The sequence below is a fragment of the Leuresthes tenuis genome, unplaced genomic scaffold (assembly GCF_036924035.1).
Source record: "Leuresthes tenuis unplaced genomic scaffold, fLeuTen1.0.hap1 SCAF_21, whole genome shotgun sequence".
Classification (NCBI taxonomy): domain Eukaryota; kingdom Metazoa; phylum Chordata; class Actinopteri; order Atheriniformes; family Atherinopsidae; genus Leuresthes; species Leuresthes tenuis.
In genome coordinates, this window is record NW_027325375.1 from 4,253,454 (window position 1) to 4,274,928 (window position 21,475).

Consider the following 21,475-nt stretch of genomic DNA (forward strand, 5'->3'; position numbering starts at 1 on the left):
TGTCAAAGTAACACTGAATGCAGACTAAACCAAGGTTTCTAAATTCCCTCAGAAAGGCGTGTCAGCCTTTATAGTCTCAAACTGGAGCGAAATGGATCCTGACAATTAGCTGCTTTTCTACAGACGGGCACAAAATGAAAGGAAACCCAAGTCGAAAAAAGTGATTAAATGGAAATGCTTTGATGACAACAGTAAACCAAACAGTTTCAGATGGAGGAGGGGCCCGCTGAAATAATCGCACATGCTTTGATTTTAGGGGGGAAAAAATGTAGCTATTATGTAAATGTGTAACGTAGTGATTAAGATGAATCGAGGAGAAAAAAAAAAATCCAAGCATTCAAACAAGGCATTTCAGGATCAGGAGCTGTGTGTTCTGAGGGGGGCATTATCTCCCTTTGCAAGGGACTTTGAGCTTTGTTACGTTACAGGCATTTTATATGTCCTCATAAAGCAATTAGCCAGTCTAATCCTGCCAGTGGCATCTATAAAAGTTGACTCTGATTTTGTATCTACAAGGCAAGAGCAAAAGATCTAAGTGACTTTAAAGAAGGTTCATAATTTGGTGCAGACGGCAGCCGCTTCAGTCCCAGAGACTGCTTCAACGGCTGGTGCCTCAACGCGAACGTCTACAAATGTGACATCTTAGTGAAGATCCACAGCAAACGGTATCTGTAAATGGATTTGAAAATAGTGGCTGATGGTTTACATTTAACAAGCATGATGCATTACTGCTGTCTGTTGGGGAACATACGGTTGAAAGCATTCTCAGGACCGATCGTGTGAGTGCAGGATGTAATCAGTAAAGAAAAAAAAAAAAATGGAACTTCCGTCTTCCCAGTACAGTTCCAGAGGGCAGTATTATCAATGGCACCACAGCTGGTTAGGCTGCTGTGGCTGGTGGAAGCCCCATCACCCAACGATAAAACTTTGTTGGTTTTCTCTTTGATTTTTGTCTCATGTCTGTATTTTCCCATTTACCCCTGTAGTATCTAGACTTTTAGACAGTTTTAGGAGTTCTGCCTGGTTTATGACATCTACACATCTTAAATTTCAGCCCCCTGTACTAAACAATAAAGGAGGATAGAATTTTGCTTGTAGTGCTTACAGAACAGAAAAATATTGCCATATAAATCCCCCAAAATATCCCCAGAGAGACAGCATCCATTTTACTTTAACCTTTTTCAAATGAAGAGATAGTCTCCATCTATTTTTTTTATTTTTTTATATCTAGTCGATATTTCTTAAAGGGATACGACTACGGGCAAGAGAAGATACAGTTTTGCTTAGTGAACATCCCTTTAAATAGACAGGGTTGCTTATTCAAACAATACCAAATTATGTCTCCTGCTCCGTGTTTAATGTCTCGTTGTCCATCTGTTTAACAGCCGTCCTCCATTCTCCCCGTCTCTGTTCATTCTTTGCAGTACGCTGATGTCAGCATTACGTTAAAGGCCCTCTTTTTCTCACGCTGTGGGCCTGGCTGCCTCGCAATCCTGAAGACCAGATTGTTCCCTGAAGTGGAACAAACAGCTTTTCTCTCCTCTTTCCTCCTCTAAACTCTCTCATTCTCAGTAGAGAGCACCACTGGTGGGTCGGTACTGGAATGCGGCAGCCAACCCAGCCCAGTTCACCCATCTGGGGGCTACAGAGGCCTGACCACCAACCATCGGGCTAATTGTTAGGCTCCTGAGGCTTGCACATGCACCTACAGAAAAGTCAAGCACTGCTCACCCTGTCTAAGTCTCTGAAAGAACTGAAAGAGGAAATGATTTTGCACCTGAACACAGCTTGGAGGTGAAATGTTAAAGCAAAGTCTATGAGTCTGAAACCGCAAATACACACAAACCCACCGGGGTGGAATGTTTGTGCATTCAACTTCTTTGCATAAACAAACAGTGTGACAGAAAGCACCGCTGAGTGATGGAAAAGGTTCACCTTTCCACATTTAGGAATTCCAGCTATGGCCAACACAGCTGTGGCCAACTCCGGGACTGTGGGTCATATCTTGTTGCAAGTCGTCCATCAGGTTAAAGGTGTGTCCAGTTGGTGATGTACTCAAAAAATGTTAAGCCCTAATTTTGAGATCAGTTTCTTTGAGTGGATCTTAGGAAGTCATTGAGGAGTCCATCACTGCAGACTGGATTCAGTCCAACTACCTAAAACTAAGCATTCACTGTATATCACTGGCATTACCAGAGTTTTTGGCTGCTAATGTGCCAAAAAAAAATAAATAAATAAAAAAATCTGTCATTTTCAGCAACCTTTGTTGTAAAGAAGATCAGCCGAGTGAGCAATACCATTATGAAGTGCAAGGCACCCCACAGCGAGAGTCTTTCATGGCTTCACGACTCAATCATTATTAACCTGTTAACAATTCAATATATGTAGCTGAGAGATGCATCTCAAGGCAATACCACCTTAAAATGCAACCTAAAATGACATTCAGGACATCCTTTTATTAAGAAAGTGCTTTTTCTGACAGGTCAGCTTCACTCTCTTAAAAAGCAGCTGCTCAACAAGCGGTTTGTTGCCACATTTAGCATCTTATTTTTCATCTCTCACAAGAGAAATTCAAAGGGAAAAAAAGAAAACCCAACTATCTTTAGACTCAAGACTGCGCTGTAATTCCTCAGATATTCAAGGTCGTGCCCCAACATGAGGTCACTCTTATTTGCCTTGGCTGGAAAAAGCAGAAGATTACTGAGGGAGCTGAAGAATTTACTCTTGACCCAGTGTGCAGATGGAGAGAGAAGAAACGACTCGAGAGGAGAAAACACTGAAGTGATCTTTTTCTCTTGTTGTAACATCAGGGTGAGGACAGGGTCAATTCTGATACATTTCGTCATTTGTGGGGATCTGCCGTCACTCCCGTTTAGGCTATCCACTGTTCTCAGTCTTTTAAGGAAATATGTAGGTGCAATAAATGAACGTGGCTGTCAGAAAAGAGACGGAACATCTGGTGAGCGTACACATATATGGTTAAAAGGTTTGTTTTTCCACTTCTGTGATGATCGTTCACACTTTCGTGTTCAGGCCGTTACGAAAGCTTGTAAAGAAAATACTGCGGATGAGTGCAAAGACAGCGAGCACAAAAGATTTTCATGGGTTTTTTTAAATGTACATTTTGAAGTAAGAGATTGGTGTAGATAGGGAGAAAAAATAAAAAAAGAGTTAAAGCACATAGAGCAAAGAAAGTTGTGAATAAGCTGCGACGTAGAGAACGTCTACCTCATGTGATCGGCTTCGTGACCGATCAGCCGTATCCCCAGAGGAGCAACATGGCTGATACCAGTGCCTTTGGCATGAAAGAATAATTACAACATGTCCAAAGTTTGCTCGGCCCTCTCTTTGTAATTGTCAGAATCGCAGCTACTTTAGAGGGCAGATAAGCTCCCTTTGTTTTTAAGTGCCAATCTAATCCAGCAGCACCCCCGACCACAGTGTTTCCACGCAGAGACTCATGGACTGTTTGTGTAAATGAACATTTTGGGCTCTGACAAAAAGAAAAATAATTAAGTCTGTTTGATGTTTTTTTTTAATCATTTTGTTCTTCTAAATCTCTGATTAGATTCAGAGGGTTTAACTGGCATAATGGTGCTCAGCAAAGGGTAATGAAAAGGATAAATAGGAAGAAAGAAATAAAGAAAGAAGTGGTGTGTGTGGTTTGCTCTTGGAGGTGGAATCACACCTCTGTGGTACTTACCCAGAGTTTGTTTTCATGATAAAATGCATCGAGCAGCTTGACGATGTAGCGGTGGTCACACTTAGCCAGGATGTCAATCTCAACTATGTAGTCCTCCAGCTCCTCCTCACATTTTGTCTCGATCACTTTGGCTGCAGCCAGGGCTCCCGTCTCCTTGTTACGGGCCTGAGAGACAAAAACATGCCTTGCATGAGGCTTTTGTTGTTTTTTTTAAAGGATTCTTGTATTTCGCTTCATGTCTTTTTGGGGCTAAAACATCTGTCAAAGTGAAAGTAAATTAAAGAGATTATTGGTTTTTATTTATACAAACAAATGTATTCTATATTCATATATACACATAGATAGAATTTTTTTTACATTACTTTCCAGTTGCAACTGCAGCCAAAGGGAAGCAGAAACATCAGGATCCACCACACAACAATTAAATGCTGACTAACATTTAAACAGAAAACAGGAAAGGAAGCTCCACACCCTGTTTGAGCAGCCGTGGAGAGAGAGAAGCCAGAAAGAAATGCCAGTGAGGCTACACTAAAACACCCACACACAAAAATGCAAAATTCCAAATGAGTAAACATGAACAGGTTAACCAGCGCCTTGCTGGTTAGAAACAAGAAGCCGCTGAATGAGTCACGGCTGAACATCACGTGAAGGACAGCATGTCGTGAATCCAGACGAACGGGATGTTGTGGTGAAACGCAACATTATTGTGCTATTATGCTTATCCTGCATTCAGACCCATGTGTTCAGTGTTGTGACTGCGGTGAGTACAGCCAGGACCATTTTGTTCCCTGAAAAGATCTGGCAGACAGCAAATGATGCCAGAAAAAAAAGGATAACAGACTCAGTCGGTAATTAAGAGAAACTTCACAGAGTGAGTTGAATGAACGAGAAAGTATCTGTTGGCTGTGACAAATCAAAGTGAGGGAGGGGTCTTCGTGTGTGCATTTGAGTGAGCACGTGTCCACCCAGAAAGACAAGAGACTAAACAGCCTGATGGGGGCTGATGCTGCCCTGCGAGACAGGGGCTGTGGGAAAACATCTGAACAAACACAGCAGACTCTCAGCGACACACACTGCTGCACGCCCTGCGTGTGTGTGTGTGTGTGCACGCGCAACAGGAAAACAGAGTTCCAAAGAAGCTGAACTGCCCCCATCAGAGTGAGTCAACAGGACGACTCCTCCTGCCATCCAATCATCAGTCAGTCAGGTAACGAGCCGCAACAGTAAACACCGAGACACTGATACGCCACTATACTGCCAACTCTGCTCTCTGCCGCTACGCCGAGGGCGCGATTTCAGCACCGGTGAGCATACTGCTCTGTGCCAACTCTCAAAAGGAAAAGTTCTGTACATTCAGGCTCATCTGAGTGGGTGGAATGATTTAGTTAAAAAAATCAAATTAATTCTGGACACCATTAGAAAGAACAAAGAATCATTTCCAACCTCACCCAGTGAAAGTTAACAACTTGTCATCAGGCTCAGACTGGGGCTGCTTTTGCACAATCAAAAGCTGACCCCCCGTGACCCAGCTTCAAAAGAGCCCCCTCTGTCACGGACAAACACACCTTAACATCTCAGTGGTAACAAGGCTGAGGAATGTGCCTCTGGGCCGCTGATGATTTGGGGGCTGAAGCAGGTACACAAAGGATTCGGTGCCTCAGTGCATTTATGCGGTGCATTTTTGTGTGGCGGGGGGAATGCATGACGTCAATGAAGCTCCTCCAGTATAAACTGTAAGCATGTGTGCTTGTTTGTAGGTGAACCTTACCAACTGTACACACTCCATAGAGAGGGGGAAAGCCTCCCAGAACACCTCAGTGCGTCTCACACAGGAAATCTTGACTTCTTACTTATCAGTATGACATCAACACACAAATACTAGGATGTTTGTACATATTATAAACACACGGCGGCAGGATGCCCACCTTACTTTAAACCTGCCGCCGCCACAGTTTGTGTGTTTAATCCATTACACGGTGCTCATTTCTGTACGAACAGCCCAACGCAACATGAAGACGGGTAGATAAAGCCTGACTTGTATCTGATTTTGCATTATGCAAGACACGATGTATTTAATCAAGTACGACAAATAAGTTGTAGGGTTAGGTGTCCCTCTGTAAAAATAGCAGAGGGAGGAAATCTCCAAACTGAACAATGGAGACAGCCAGACCCTTTTAGCAGAGCCATGCTGCTGTAATATGTGCAGAATGCGGTTCATTTTGCTGAAATACAAGAAAAAAAAAAAAAGAGTCTGTCCGAAAAGGATCTGCAGTGAATGATAGCACAGGGTGCTTTAACGCATCGTTTCACATTAATTATGCCTTCACAGGTGTGCACGTTACATATATACCAAGTGCACTAATCCATGCGGTTACTCCCGATAGAGCCTGAAGATCGCTGCCCCCCCAGAACCGGTTTCAGCATTGTGCCTCATCACCCCCAGAGATTCCTCAGAATTGTGCAAATTTTTTTTTTTCAGCCATATAAAGATGGTGAAGAAATCCCCAAATTCTTCCCAATTCTGCATTTTAGAAATCAAAATTCCTAACTTGTTGAACCAACATCCCTTGTTGTTTCAGTCTCTGCCGCTCTGAACTTCTGAGTGAACCGGCCTCTCCGGACGCTCCCTCTTATATCCGGTCATGTTGACGACCTGTTGTTAATTAACCTGAAAAGGAGGCACGCGTCTCATCAGACTGTGGTCTTCTGTAGGGACTGTCCCGGAGGTTTTTTTTATATGTATAAACGAGATACTGGCATCCAATTCAAAATGAGCAGATCCAAATTTGTCATCTGCTTACATCATATTGAAATCTAGTGTCTGTATATCTTTTCTTCTTTTTTAAATTAAACATTTCTGAATCAAATTAAATCCTCACCATCCACCTCGTTAAATCACACAGGACAAATGGATCTCATCACCTTGTATACAATCTCATGTGTTCATTGCTTTTCAGGAACCGTCTGTCGGCCGCTTTAGGAATGGTTCCCTGCAAAAGCACACGTTGCTGGATCATGTGTCAGCAGATAAATATATTCTAGTTGCTGACCGAGTAATTATACACACCCACACACATACTTCCAGTGTGCCATTTACCATTTGTGTGCATAATCAATCAAGCTGGGGAATAATAACGTGCAACACTGTAACAATGTTGATCAAGTTGTTAATGATTACTGTGGGTGTGTTGGCTTGAGAGAGCATTCCCAGATCAAACTGCTGTTCAGATGGCAAACCTGTAAAAAAAATGACTAAAATATCAAAAGAATACTTTAATCATCTCCTGTTTCAACTTAAACTTCTTTCTGCTCATTCAGAGGAGAAGTCTAAATAAATAAATCTTTGTGTCAACGGACCAGATGACTTCATGTGACCGATCAGAGGTCAGTCACCTCCAGGTTGAATGAGCACACCACGCGCCCATGTGCCTTTTTCAGCCTTGGTGCTGCGTTATGCTGTCTACAGTCAACACATGACTCCCTTCAGGGGGACTCATGTGAGCATGTCAGACCTTTGCCCACCATCATAAACCTGTAAACCACCTCTCCCCATGTCCCAGAGCAGGAATGTGTCTCACAGCACCTCTGCAACATCTGGCCGCAGACATCTGTAGAAGTGATGACCTCTCATCCAGATCAGCAGGGAAAGCACGTTAAATAGCCGTATGTAGATTACTGAATGGCTTTATAGCGGGAGAAGCTGGCCTTTAAAGATTACCTGCTTGCTTTGGTCCATTATGGCGCGTGGTCACGTGGTGCTGACAGCGGCGGCAGTGATAGTCAGGTTTCTTTACTAAACACTTGAAGGTGTCATTACTTTTGAAGACAGGGGTGACTCACTTTTCAAAAGCCTGTTTTTTTTTTTTTTGTCCACTATAGATTCAGTGGGATCCATTCAAAGGGCTACAAAAGCCTAACATCTTACGTGGGCTTTCTGCTCCAGGCTGCAGAAAGGCTGAATTATCGAAATGTTAAAATGCTAATCTGAGTCACTCTTAAGTCACTGCTTGCCTACAGCAATGAAGCTTTCTGAGAGGAGCTTGAGAGAAAAGAGGTTTTCCTTCTCTGGATTTTGCCTCCTGGGCAATGTACAAACTGTCTTATACCAGAGCTGATGAAAAGAAAAGTCACATCTCTCTCTCAGCTGCACTTCTGGGGCAAATTTAATCCAGCTGCTTTCACTTACACGATGCTCTTCAACAGATTCAGATCAAATATAATACAGTAATCTTATAGAAAACAAGCTTGGGTCAAAAGAATTCTACGTGGTCACGGAGTTAGTTCATCATAACTGAAAGAGGAATTATCATTTTGGAAAGCAAGGTAACTTATTTAATAACTTCATGCACAGAATCAGGGTGTAAAAAAATATCAACTTGAATTTCATTCTTTTAATCATCATCCAGTATGTCTACATGCAAATTTAAGAGCTCCACTCCCCTTTCAGCATGTATGATCTGGCTTTTTACAGTCGACTGATTGCGTCACGCACCAAAGCTGCAGAACTTTTCAGCTCTGCACATTTGGTATACTGACCCAAAGCTCAACATTCTAGCTTCTTTCATTCCCTTTAAAAAAAAAAAACACACACACACACACACACACTATGTGTTTATTTCCCGTTATAACTGGTTTCTTCAGCTCAGGCAACGGTGGAGCGTGCACAGAACATCCAGGCCATCCTGGGTGCAACGGAGTCTTTACAAACAAACATTCATTTGCTTTTTTGCTTACATCATGCAAATCTACGAACATATTTTTAAGAGGAACTAGCAACTAGATTAGAGCAGGGCATCATGTTACGACAGCGTGCTGGAACATGACTAATAAGTTACATTTTGGCTTCAGAGCTACCACTTAACTTTCCCCTGGAAATGCAAACTTCACACCTGATCTTATGACTAACCTCAACCTCAAAAATGGACAAAGTGAAGCACGCTTTCAGCTTTCAGATTTGGACTCCTACAGCTCACAGCTAAAAGGCTGACTGGGCGTTTAACAGAGAGAGATCAAACTCACACCAAACACACACCCTTAGATTAAGCAACCAGTCTCTTCAGGATGTGAAAGTTTTGGTCAACATTGCAAAATGTCCCACACTCAACCTTGAAGCAACAAGTCCTAAAGCAAAGCAGGTCACTGAGGCAGGAAACAATGATGCTTCACAAATGATTTTTCACTCCAATCATTCATACACGCACTGTGCTTTGAAAACCACGAACCTCATGACAGATGAGCAGAACTTCCTGACAACAGAAAGCAAGCTACAACTGACTGGAGTGCTGCAGTATCTTTATGTAGCAGGAGTGTGTAAACCTCCAGATTATTCAGTAAAGCTATCTCACACGCTGATGGCAATGTGGCTTAAAAAAAAAAAAAAAAAGGCTGATGAAAAGGTCCCAACAACAACCAGAACCTCCTGTACGACAGCGAGTAGACGCACATCTTTTAGCTGTCTGACACGGGACTGGAAAGCTTTACAACTTCTACTGTAGCTCGACAACCTTCGCTTTGTCTCAGACTCGCAGAGCGAGTAACAACGTGACCATAAGGATGACGGGGACTCCCATCAGGCTGAGCCCCCACCCACTCAGCTGGGCTCTTATCAGTCAGCGTGGGCTCAGCTGCACCTGGAGATTAGACCCAGGAAAACCCAGACTTAAAGGAGCAGTGCAACATTCACACTGACTACGTCTGAACAGATCACTCTCAAGTCTCGTATTGCATTTCTCATAAACCTTGTGGCTTTCTTTCTGAAAGAGCATGTTGAAACCGGCGCCCCTCCCACTCACCAACTCTGTGTTCGTCTTTGCCTTGACAGTGGAGGATGGTTACATTCGAGGTGATTTTTGAGGAAGACTTTCACTCGTCCCACAGTCTGTAATAGCCCGACAGTCTAAACTGGATAACCACAACACGTTTGACCCAAAAACCTGATGTGCAAAAATTAAGTTTGAACGGATTTCTCTAAACTTGATCCATGGACACTGCTTTTCTACCATCTGTAACTGGAAAATATCAGAACACATTTAGTCCACCTTGTAATTGCCATATGCACATTGGCGTATAAAGTCCTGGCTTTTAAGATGCTGTTAACTGCCTCTTGTTTTTTTTCCTCTCTTCACAGTGCCACAAAAATCAAAAGTTGCCATGCAGACATTGGTCTAAAATCTTAAAATTTAAGCACTTTTCTTCAGAGAGTGTCTGAACAAACAGAGCTTCCATGTAAAACACTTGTGCAGGAGCTAACTGACAACACAAGACAATTAAAGTTCAGGTTTGGCACACTGTCTTTTTACGCCTCAGACCTAAAAGGACAATGGGAATTTGACGGTGCGTATCCTCACAGCCTGCATGTGTCTATGGAAACGTTTCACCAGCAGCAGCAGCAGCAGCAGCAGGGCAATGTGCTCAGTGGCACGTGGCTCATTAATTACTCAGAGGAAGCATACAACTCCTATGTTTCATGCCTCAGTTGCAGTCACACTCTTTCAAACAAGTGTGAACACGCAGAGACAGACAAAAGTAAGACATCCTCCTATCAAACACTGCTCGTAAGAACAGTGCAACATTCTCCTGTAGTGATTGGAACTATGAGGGAGCCACTGCAAGTGGTTTCAATGGCACAGATCTTTCATTTAGCACGAGTCCAGTGAAGTGTATCGAGTCAAAAGTGCTGTGTACTCTCATTAAACTCAGCTTTAGGGTTATCGTTCTACTCCATCCATGCACTCACCCAGGTGGCCGTGTACTAATGTTTGTCACCAGGGTTTTATTACATCTAATCAGTATAAAAACATTTGCACATAAAAAGCAAGTGTGTGAATGTGACCCAAGCATGCAAACCAGCGTAAATAAGTGTGCTTTGTGATGGAGCATTCCTCCCCTGCCTGGACCAAAGTTACACAGCGCTGGAACGACACTCCGTCAGAGGTTGACTTAATACTTTGAAGGCAGGGAGAGTGGCTGAAATCTCTTCTCGTTTATTTTGGTCGTTAAGTTTATTTTAAGGAGACAACATCCTCCCTCGTCAATAAAAGGCTTTTTAGTTGAGCTGGGTTCAGACATGCAAACAGGAAGTGGTGTGACTGCACTGACCAAGGACAAAAAAAAGAAACTAGCAGCACTACAACCACATTACCTCCAACTCTCGTGGTGTCATTCAACCATCCCAACTCTCGTAAAACTAGTAATACTGGTATTTCAGTCACCTCCACCATGTAACTGTTGAATCTACTAGTGGAACTCCCACTGACTACTCCGACCCCTGCTCAACATATCACTGCTCCAATCGATGCAGAGACAGCAACTAGATGTTTTACGACAACTCCTAACACAACCCCCACTTCCACTGTCTCCTTAAGCTTCCCCCAGAAATGAGCTCTGAAAAATGCCCTCACATTGGACAAAGAAGCAGTTTGACAACAGACTCAGATTCTTAAACCGATGCTAATAGTTCCCGTACCGGGCGCCTCAAAGGTTATAGTCGCTGAAAATTAAATGAAAACATATCTGCAGAACGACACCGACGGTCCTAACTGAAAACTGGAGCAGTGGCTCCATAGTTTTTTCCCTCGACTGGATCACTGATAAATAAATGATTTGGTGCAAACTGCACAAATTAGCAGACTTTTGTTTTATTTCAAAGGAAAAGGCGCCGTGACAGCGTCTTAAGGATGGTGGGACGAGCTCACAAGCACACGTCTGCAGCCACTACTCCTCAGATTTGATTGAAAATACCAGATAACGTTGTTGAGCATCAGTTTGTGAATATTCGTGGTTCTTAAAGAAGGGTTTCACAGCTTCACCAGAGAGCAATGCATACTACTAAGAATTCTTTTCAGTAGTCTGTGAGATGTGATGTTTTATACTTTAAGAAAATCAATGTTCACATTTATTTTAAATTATCACTGTGCAACCTACTGAATTCATCACAAGGCTTTAATCTGTCAACAATAGAACACCAACTTTGTTTCCACATGCAAGCAAGTTTTAAAACTCTACTTTTGTCCTAGAACTGCCTCACTCTCCTGCTGCCTATCACACAACTGGCTTTTCTCTACACACCTGCCCCCGACAGAAAACTGAGCCTCTTCTCTCAAAGTCTAACTACGGAAAACATGTGCGATTCACCACCAGAGGCCATTCCCTCCCACACATGGGGTGATTATTCTGAGCTTTGGGAGCTGTGAGAGAAAGTCATTGGCCCCTGCGATGCAGTGTCTGTCCCACGACTTCCTCTCTTGGCCATCATCAGCTCCCCACTCCCACTCCTCCATCTGACAGCTACAGGTGTGGATCTGTCCTCCTGCAGCCCACTCAAGGAGAGGAAACCCAAGCCAAAGCACAGGCTTGCTATTTGAAAGGGAAAAGGCAAACATAGTGGGGACACACTGCATTTCAGAGAGCCTGCCTGCTACCAAAGAGCCACTTAATCTTCCTAAATGCATTTGTGCCTTTAGTTTCTTTTTTTTTACTGTGAATGCTCCTGCACTCATAATTTCAAAGAAGTCCTTTCCAAAGGTTAACAGCAACTGGTGCTCAGTCAGTTTCTCAGCTTCTTGGAAGCAAAGTAAAAAGACTTTCATTAATCATCAAAAAGCTATCCACAGACAGTCTCACGTGCTTCCCAAACTCACGAGACACAATTTAACTAAACATTTCAGACCTCTGACTATGTTGCCAATGTGAAACCTCTTCTCGAACAAACCACCCACTCAAACATCAAATATGGATGCATGATTTTGTGCGCAATGGTGAACTTTGAACATTCATCTTTCCTCCCATCTTCCCCCAGTGTGTGCACGCTTCAGCGAAAACAAGCTGCCCAAACAAGGTGGTCCGCTCTTAAAAGAGCTGCGTTTTCTGGCCGGTGCAGGATTCCACTAAAAGCATCACTTCTTCCAGCGCAGCTCGCAACACGTCAAAGGCTCCCAGTGTGCGCCACTGGGCCGTGCACACACAGAGGGTCTGTGCCCTGACCGGCCAGCACATCCAGATTAAACATCCCCTCTGAGCCAGAATCCTCCTGCTGCTGCTGCTGCTGAGGTTTGCAACAAACTCAAAGTGCTTTCTCTGCCCATGTGGCCTCACTTCATACTGAATTTACAGCCACGGTAAACAAGTGAACAAGAAGAGGAAGTGCAGTATCAAACTTTAGACGAGTGGTTTCTTTTTCTAAAGTCTCCACGAGCTTCATCCGCTAGTTGCTTTGAATGGAGTAACTGTTCCACTTCAACCAACGCTGAGAGTCACAGCTGAACTCTGCACCAGAAGCATATTTCAGAGATCTGTCATAGGGCCATGTCAGCAGCAGTCCACCAAGTGATTGCACAAGACAGACTAACAGCGAAAGGTATGATCTGTGGCCAGTAGTTAACACCACAGTGAAACACAGACACTTTGAGAGGAAAGAGTAACTTATTGACAGATGAGAACATATTGTTAGAAAGAGGTTCATGGACTGCCCACAGGTGCCAAGTGTCCCCTCAATCACACTCACCTTATAGACCTTCCCAAACGCACCGTCGCCAAGCTCTCCAACTATTTCCCACAAGTCGTTGGGGTTGATGTCCCGGTGGACATGCTCATACTGCTTGACTTTCTTTTTGATTTCAATCGTCGGCAAACGGAGAATTTTACTAAATCTTGCGAGTGCCATTATTAACAGTGCGGCAGCTACAACTACAACAAAAAATAAGAAAGAAAACGATCCGCAAGCTCGGATCTTTACGCCGAGAACATCACGCTCGGAGAGGCGCGCAGCTCCGTAAAGAACTATTTCTCTTCACTTTCCGCTCGTTTACGACCAAGAAATGAAACCGAGCTTTCTTTTTTTCTGTCAGATAAGTTATTCTACTCCATCCATTTCAGTCCCGGGCTCTGAGGTGAAAACACGTCACAGTCCGCCTCCCAAGCTGCGGCTGAAGAGCAGAACGTGCGACCACCTGCCGCCGCGCGCACACACGGATGGAGCTGGAACCTCTGAGTGTCTGGGCAACTTGTTGATTCAAACTGTGCGAAAAGGCCCCACCTTATTACTCAACAGTCCTGTCAGCGCCGTCATGGAAATGTAGTCCCTGAAGTCGTCGTCATTATAGCGCGAGCGCGGCGTCAGAACTTCATGTCCGGGTTGCTGCTGGGCGGGTCCTCTCCCGCGACGCCAGCAGCTGTCCCATCAACGCGTCTTCTGAGGGAGCCCTGTGGCAGGCACCTGATGTGTGGAGATTAAGTTTTTTTACAGTATGACACCGTTTTGCTGCTCACCCTACAGCACTGTGCTACTCGGTGCTATTTACTTTAGTCTTTTTAGTTAGTTTGTTTTTATGACAAAAAAAAAGATGACTTAGAGGTGAACGGATAGTTTGTCACAGTTCAGCAGGATGAAAATCCTCAGATAATGAACATTTAACGTTAACTCCTCGCTTCACATGCACAGGCAGAGCTATAGCGCCCCCTGGTGGAGCAGTTGACTCGACGAACCTGCTGACTGTTTAGACAAAGTGACTTTGGCAAATGCAAAACAAACAATCTCTGGGTATTGTCAACAATTATGTGGCTTGCGATCAACCGCTTAGGAATTCTGATAGATGTTTAAGCGCTTTAAGTCGCCAGTCTTTAAAAACGTCGCACATTTTCTGTCTCCAGCTTCTCAGATTTGAGACTTTGCTGCTTCTATGTTTTGTATCATGATGAACTAAATGTTTCTGGGTATTGGACTGTTGGTCACCTTCTGCCCCAGAGCAACAGTGATTGACATTTAATGGCTGAATGAATTGAATGAAAAATAGGTTAATGAAGTAGCCATAGTTTAAATGAAACAAGTTTAAATTAAAATGTGATATATATTACAGGCCTGTACTTGTCAGCTTACTGGTGATGGATAGTTGTACTGTAGTACATGTTATTGTCATCTTAAAATAAAGGAGAGACTAGCACAACAACAACAAAAAAAGTAATAATATATAAAGTGGATACAGAATGCCTGGACATCCCAGTTAAAATGGGGGGCTTTTCAGATGTAAAAGTGCTGAATGGCATCAGTACTTTCACAACTTACTTTAAAGTTTTACAGTCCATGTGAGAGGATCGTCTTTGCGCAGCCTTTTTTAAATCACCCCACAGATTGCTGAACATCGATCCTCTTTTGGTGAAGCCACTGATTTGCGGAGTTGTATGTGTGCTTTGGTTTGATGACGTGCTGAATTGAAATTCTCCTCCTCATTTTCAACTTCCCTGTAGACTCCTGAGGGGTTTGAGACTAAATTGACAGATATGTATGTATGTATTTCTCTAACAAGCTAAGCCTGGCTTGGATGTTTTGGCCATGGGCTGGTGGTACTGATTCCTCTTTCAGTCACAATCTCACACAGTCAGATAGTAAACCGGCCTGGGTTGTTAAAGCACCTTTCAAAGTGCTTACTTCATTCATTCCTCTTCTACTGTTTTATGTAGCAGCAAGTGATCTAACTAGTCACAATTTCACTTCAACAATGCCTTTATATTAACTGAAATGCACGTGTGACTGTTGAATCGTCTCAGATCAGTGAGGTGAAGGTTAAACCTCCATAAACTCAGACTTGAGTTGTATTTTCTCAGGAGAACCACATCCCTTCACGCTCACCTGTCTAACAAAGCAGTCATCATCAATCAATGCTTACCACATTCTATATTCTATTTCATTATTTAGACTGTGTTCTTACTCTCCCTATATCGATTGATTATTGCATTCGTCTTTGGCCCTGCTGTTTCAATTGCCTGCATTGTAAAAAGTTTAAAGACTAAAGATAGAAAGAGTAAGGTTTGGTCCGATCCATTGTTTTGGGTAGAAATTATAAAATGAATTGTGAAATACGAGGCAGTGAATTCAGGCAACATTTCCCTTCAGAGAGCATGAAGAAATTCAGAACAATACTTTAGGAGCTTAATCTATTATCTCTAAGGTAATATTAGCCGAATAATTAACTGCTGAATTATCAATAATGGGCGAGAAGACAGGTGACAGTCGGATGATGTCATGCTTTGCTTTGTCACCAGTTAAGCACCTCACTGTTTAAATGAGCCGTTGTGTTTCACCATCAGCTCTGCTGTTTTACTTTAATGAGACAGGCTTTTATTTATTCCGTCCATGTTAGTCATCTTGTTTGTCGAAACTTAACACAAAGCCAACATGACATTGTAGAATATTATCTGTTGTCAGTTTGCATTCTTATTAGTTCATTAATAGTTTCGTGACATGTCCTGTAAATCCCACAGTGACAACAGCCGACTGTATGGAAGCAAGCTCATGCAAGTCTGTACAAGCCCACAGAGGTTTCCACTTGTCTTATGACCTGCCACTGTTGCACACACACGTTTCCTTTGTTTGTCATCCACGACAACAGCTCAAAGATCCAGCGTGATAGCATGAAACATTATGTAAGTAAGTTTGTCATTTTGATCCATGATGAGTAATAGAACACTCAGAACTGCCTAAAAACCCTTTTCACATTTTGAGACGTCACAGTCAAAAAAGCACCACTAAAGAAAGTAATAATTTAGCAGCTTCTGTTGGCTCACATGGCTTACTTAGTTACTTGAGTTGAACAAATGCATTTTTAATACTCCTGCAATGGTAAAAATGAAAATATCAGCTGTAGATCATCCATAAAGCCACCCCACCCCAGCCCACCACCACCACCTTTTCAGAGATAGAGATGATGGTTGTCAGATCATTTTTAATTGGTATATCAGTTCCTGATTAACTCTGACATCCACACGAGGCTTCACAATGTTTTATTTAAAAAAAAGGTCATATTATTGTAGAATTTAAAGCTGATCTGTGTTTATTCACTTTGAAGGTATGTGAATTCATGAATAATACAGTTTACTTACACATAAGATACCTTTGACACGCATCCACTGACTTACACAAAAAATTTGTAAATAAGGCATCAAATCAAAAGTCTCATCACACGTGGGTTAGGAGGCAGATTATTAGAAGTAGATCTGTTCATCATGTCTTGGAAATGTCAGCAAATCTCTATGTTTGAGAATTTCAGATAAGAAACAGGAAGTAGAAATTTTTGGTTTCATAACTGCTGGTAACATACGTAGCTATATGGAAGAAAGTGTATCTGCCAAGGGCTGGTGGGTCTATGTTGCTGACAAAGTGGAGTTCTGCTCTAAATACTTTCACAAGGGTTAGGATTGGTTATAAAGACCAAGGATCTTGGATATTGAAGATATTGAGAAACGGTGATGAGACTTCACTATACTTCAGTGATTCTCCATACTGATTCTGTTTTACAAGGAAGTTTATTTGGGGATCGTCTTGTAGATTACGAGTTGTAGTCCAATGAACCCTCTAAGCATTTTCTGACAGAACAATCTCACCTTGAATCAATTGTTGTATCATTCCATGGCTGTTTTGGGGTGTTGTGACAAAGAAGAATAGAAATACCACTGTTTGGGAACAGAGGACAGTAGAGGATAGATTACCTAAAAAAGCTGAAGCCATTTTTAACACATTTCAAGCAACCTCTTCATGTTGGTTTTCTTTACACACTCCTTAAAATGGTATGAATATTATCATCAGCCTCCAGTATCTTAACGCTCCAGCGCAGCACAGTCATAGATTGTGAACACCAAGTCCTATCAAGACAAAAACATACCAGAAAACATCTGTGAGTGAAAGGTCAACTTTTGGTATTGTTTTGTTTGTATTTTTGTATTTCGTATTGATTCATTGTGTTTAAGCAGAAGTTTATCAATATGACACACTTGCAGTCACACTCCATTCACTGTATTTCCTCTATAATTGACCTTAGTCAGACTTGAAGCTGACTTTCTCACATCCTAGTCTTAGCTGGGCAGAAATGTCATGTGAGTTGGATGCAGGACACTGTCTGCAGACTCAGTTGTGTCTGACTTCACAGGTCAGGTAAACAGAATTAAACATCCACAGAGCATGGGACGGTTTTTATAATCTGCAGCATAAACCCTGCTCAATCCTGTCAAATCACGCACTGAGCGACCCATTAAGCTGCAGCCTCTCTGTTGTCCTTTCTTTGCTTCATTTCAGGCTGCAGTACCTAGGAGTGCAGCCCAGCAACAAAAATACAACCCCTGGCAAAAAACTATCCAATCATCTCGCTTGGAGGATGCTGATTCAGCTGTTTCATTTTATAGGAAAAAAAAAAGAAAAGAAAAATCACAGATATGACACAAACCCATTAAGCAAAACATTAAACAACATTTGCTCTGTGCAAGATGCATTTCCATCCTGTAAAAATGACCTTAGCATCATCAAACCTTCCTCCTGATTCATGGAATGAGAGAAGAGGGTAAAATTCCAACGTCAACTTGTTCATTTACAGTAGAGGCAATGACTGCAACATTCCCTGGTGCTTTAATATCATCAGTGATTGTGGAAATTTGCTTGCTTACTTAAGACAGTCATCTTTGTGTGTTTCATTGGAGAAAACAAATGTCCTTGTCCCTCTTGCAAAAGCTATTTAAGTTCTGCAAGCTCTCTCTTTTATCTGCGGACTCATTCGCAGACTTAAAGGTGTGCAGGAATTTGTTTTAGTAACTCAATTACAAGATGATTCTATGACCTTTTCTCTTCTTGTCTTGAAAATAAGAGAATGTGTCTTAAATTAAAACGATTTGATAAAATTCTTTGGCGATTAGTTTTACAAAGCCAGATGGCTCAGCTATAGAATAAAAAGTGTTTTGCTCTGTATCTGTATTTTATTTTCTTGGCAAATAAAACAGTTGAATTGGCCCAAACTGATGATTCCATATTTTTTTGCCAGGGGTTGTACATCCTCAGTTATTGTTGACATTCAAATAGAACGCTAATTACCTGATCAGCTGATAAATAGCCCATCTAATTTAGAAGACCCTTTAGATTTATTTATTTACCTTAACTTACCAAAAATGGTACATTTGTAAGTGTTTTATTTTGAAGGTACAGTTGCTAAGGCTCATTCCTTTAGCGCTTTGCTCCCTGTGGGCTGGCCAAGCCATTGTTGTGGTGCTCATCCATTTAGCCATCTCTCCAATTAGAGCCTAACCCCACAGTCTTGAACTGCAGCTGGCAATAATGGTTGTTTTTCTGCACTCAAGAAATGGTTAGGAGACTCATTGGAGTGGTCACTGAATTACAATAAAAAATGCAACAATAGCAACCTGGCCAGCCTCCAGGCAGGAAAACACAAATAGGGATGGAACAAACTGTATAACAGCCACTGAACTTTCAAAACACCCATCAGAAATTAACTCAGATGATTATTTAGGCAGTTTATCTTGTCTTACCCCATGACATTTCTGCGACATGATGATGAAAAGCTGTTTCAGAGTGACTCCCAGCTTCCTCACTTCTCTAGTGTAAGCACACCGGCGTTGCCTTAGGCCCTCCACCAAGGAGATGTAGGTCCTCATTTTGTGCATCACACAAGCATTCTGTCATGAATAGCAATTTAGAGTCCCTGTGCATGATTTACAGCAGCTGAGGTTTGCAGTCAAAACACCACAGAAGAAAGTCCAACAACAGCCAGAGAACTCAAAGCAGTGTGTGAGTGACAGTCGACCGAAAATCTGACAAAAAGCAGAGCTTCTAAAAAAAGAATTTAAAACACAATCTGTTCATCTAAAAACCTCGCCTGGTTGCTTTAAGTTTTTTTCCAACTTTGCTAACTTTCACATCTTATCTTTAAAGAGAATTTGAAGTCATACTTACATGGACATCAAGATAAAGATCTGGCATATGTACCATGCAGTAACTCTGGATTAAAAAGAAAAAAATGGTGAAGCTAGTTTTAAAATCAACTTTATGTGGAGCAGAAATGGAAAGTAACGACACAGCAGCTGACTTACAGTTTCAGGGTCCCTCTTCAAATCTGCAGCCATCTGGGTGAGCTCTGCTGTCATGCTCAGAATCTTAGAGTAACATGTTGGCGGGTAGAAAGGGGAGCTCAGTGCCAGTGGCACAAAGAACAAAACAAGCAACAAGTGGTTTAAAATCGACATTACTCACTGACACCTGCTGTCCCAATGAAGCTTTCGTTTGTCTGACCAACGAACACATGCAGCCACGTATGCAAGTGGACGCCTTTTAGCACACCCCTTTCTTTACTCTAAAAACATACAACTGTGGAAGGAGGGCAGGCAAAGAACTTGTTCGGTTTAGATGGAGCTACAGAATATATTCTCCAACAGAATTCATAGAAGTGATCTTTTTTATTTACTAAAGTGAAAGTTGAAATGTGGCAGCGAGGGGACAGCAGAGCTGCTTTAAAGTCAAAACAAAGCTAAACAACAAATCTATGAAAAATGTATAGTAAAAATAATGAGCTGTGTCAAAATAATGTCTGTTACATTTCTGGATTATAATAATTGATGCATTAATCGATTTATTATTTAATTGTTGCAGCTTTTAATGTTGGGATCAAGTTAAATTACTTCATTTATTGCTGGATAGTTTGTGAGATCACTGAAAAGGACTAATAGTACAACTTATAATAATAAAGCATGTTGTACATGTACACATTTTGGAGGATTATATCTGAATCTGCAAAGGGACTGAAAACTAAAGCTATACAATTAATAGAGGGGTGTTGGAGAAGGGCCAGTGGATTTGTGTCATGAACCCAAAACATTTCATTTCTGGAGTAAGATACCACAGAACTGTATGTGCAATATCTGTTTTGACTATTTAAAGTAACTCTCCTCCAGAGGATTTGTTTCCATTCATTTAATTTCTTACTATCAAGAACATTATTTGATAGAAATGTATCCTACGCGTTAAATGATCAAATGCAACAATGACACTAGTTTTCTCCAACAGCCTGTAAACTGTTAAGACCTCAACTTAAGATGAAGGACTTTGTTTTAATTCATCATAGTGTGGAAATCATTTCATGTTATAAAAATGAGTTTGCTTGCAGTGGAATATACTTTATATATGAAACTTACTGAGCAGGGCCACCTACTTCAGGTGACTGGATCTGTGATGCAGTTGTGGTGTAGCATCATCAAAAGAATTTACTGTATCACAAGTTTACAAAGAGACGTCCAAGCAAAACATCTCTCCAACAGAGAGTCGATGTGATAACTGGCCATAAACTACAAACATTGTTTAGAAATGTCCTCTTTATTATTATTCATCAAATTCCCATAATATGTGCATTTATGACTTGAGTTCAAACACAAAAATCCTTTTATATTTCTATACTGGACAAAAACTCACCACATATATTTTAAACCTTTTTGCACAGTATAAAGGGCTGGTGTTAAACAGCAGAATTTTTATTATTTAAGTGTGGTATGCTGAAAATTCCTTTCCCAGAAAACCCTAACAAATACCAGCAGCCATCATACTGTCTTGTGTTTTACATCCACTAGAGGAAGCTAATTTTCAACACTTCTAATCTCTACACTTACCTTAGTCTAGGTTACTGAACTGGAAAGTCTCCATCTCTTAAATAAAAATGGAATCTAATACAAACCAGGACTTAATTTTGCAAGCCAAAGAAAGAATTTTATTTACAAAACTAGTGGTTGATTTTTCCATGCTGAGGCCCTATGCATGTTAAGTAGCTTCATTTCATCTCTGTCAAGGTATGATATGACACAGTCATCACTCATTCCATCTAAAAGAATAGAACACCTCCTGATGCCGCCAAATGTTCAATAAGGGATTGGCCTGGTTTTGAGTGATGCTCGTCACTTTTCATTGCGTGTTGAGATGGTCGTCATGTGAAGATGGATGGCCCACACAGAGCGTGT

The 21,475-nt window shown here is 41.7% G+C and overlaps 2 protein-coding genes across 2 annotated transcripts in view; both read right to left on the reverse strand.

The window, feature by feature from the left end:
* The window catches only part of stk10 (serine/threonine kinase 10), a 36,826-nt gene extending 23,228 nt beyond the window's left edge, over positions 1 to 13,598 (reverse strand). The window contains exons 1-2 of the mRNA XM_072375066.1: positions 13,206 to 13,598; positions 3,704 to 3,868 (exon numbers count right to left, since the gene is read on the reverse strand). Coding sequence (XP_072231167.1) covers positions 3,704 to 3,868; positions 13,206 to 13,364 — 324 coding nt within the window. The 5' untranslated portion in view covers positions 13,365 to 13,598. The remainder of the gene's footprint in view (positions 1 to 3,703; positions 3,869 to 13,205) is intronic.
* A 3,675-nt stretch (positions 13,599 to 17,273) lies between these two features.
* On the reverse strand, positions 17,274 to 19,717 carry LOC140279242 (cytokine-like protein 1). Its single transcript, XM_072374352.1, has 4 exons — positions 19,565 to 19,717; positions 19,428 to 19,472; positions 19,004 to 19,150; positions 17,274 to 17,335 (listed from the first exon to the last, which is right to left on the reverse strand). The coding sequence occupies exons 1-4, from the start codon at positions 19,715 to 19,717 to the stop codon at positions 17,291 to 17,293; spliced, it is 390 nt and encodes a 129-aa protein (XP_072230453.1). The 3' UTR covers positions 17,274 to 17,290.
* Between the last annotated feature and the right edge of the window lie 1,758 nt (positions 19,718 to 21,475).

What these genes read in the sequence shown, in the direction of transcription:
- LOC140279242 (XM_072374352.1), bottom strand. Translation starts at nt 19,717, where the DNA reads ATGTCGATTTTAAACCACTTGTTGCTTGTTTTGTTCTTTGTGCCACTG. An exon ending in TGAAGAGGGACCCTGAAACT is followed by an intron (nt 19,473 to 19,564) that starts GTAAGTCAGCTG and finishes TTTTTAATCCAG; the next exon opens with AGTTACTGCATGGTACATAT. An exon ending in ATCTTTATCTTGATGTCCAT is followed by an intron (nt 19,151 to 19,427) that starts GTAAGTATGACT and finishes TATTCATGACAG; the next exon opens with AATGCTTGTGTGATGCACAA.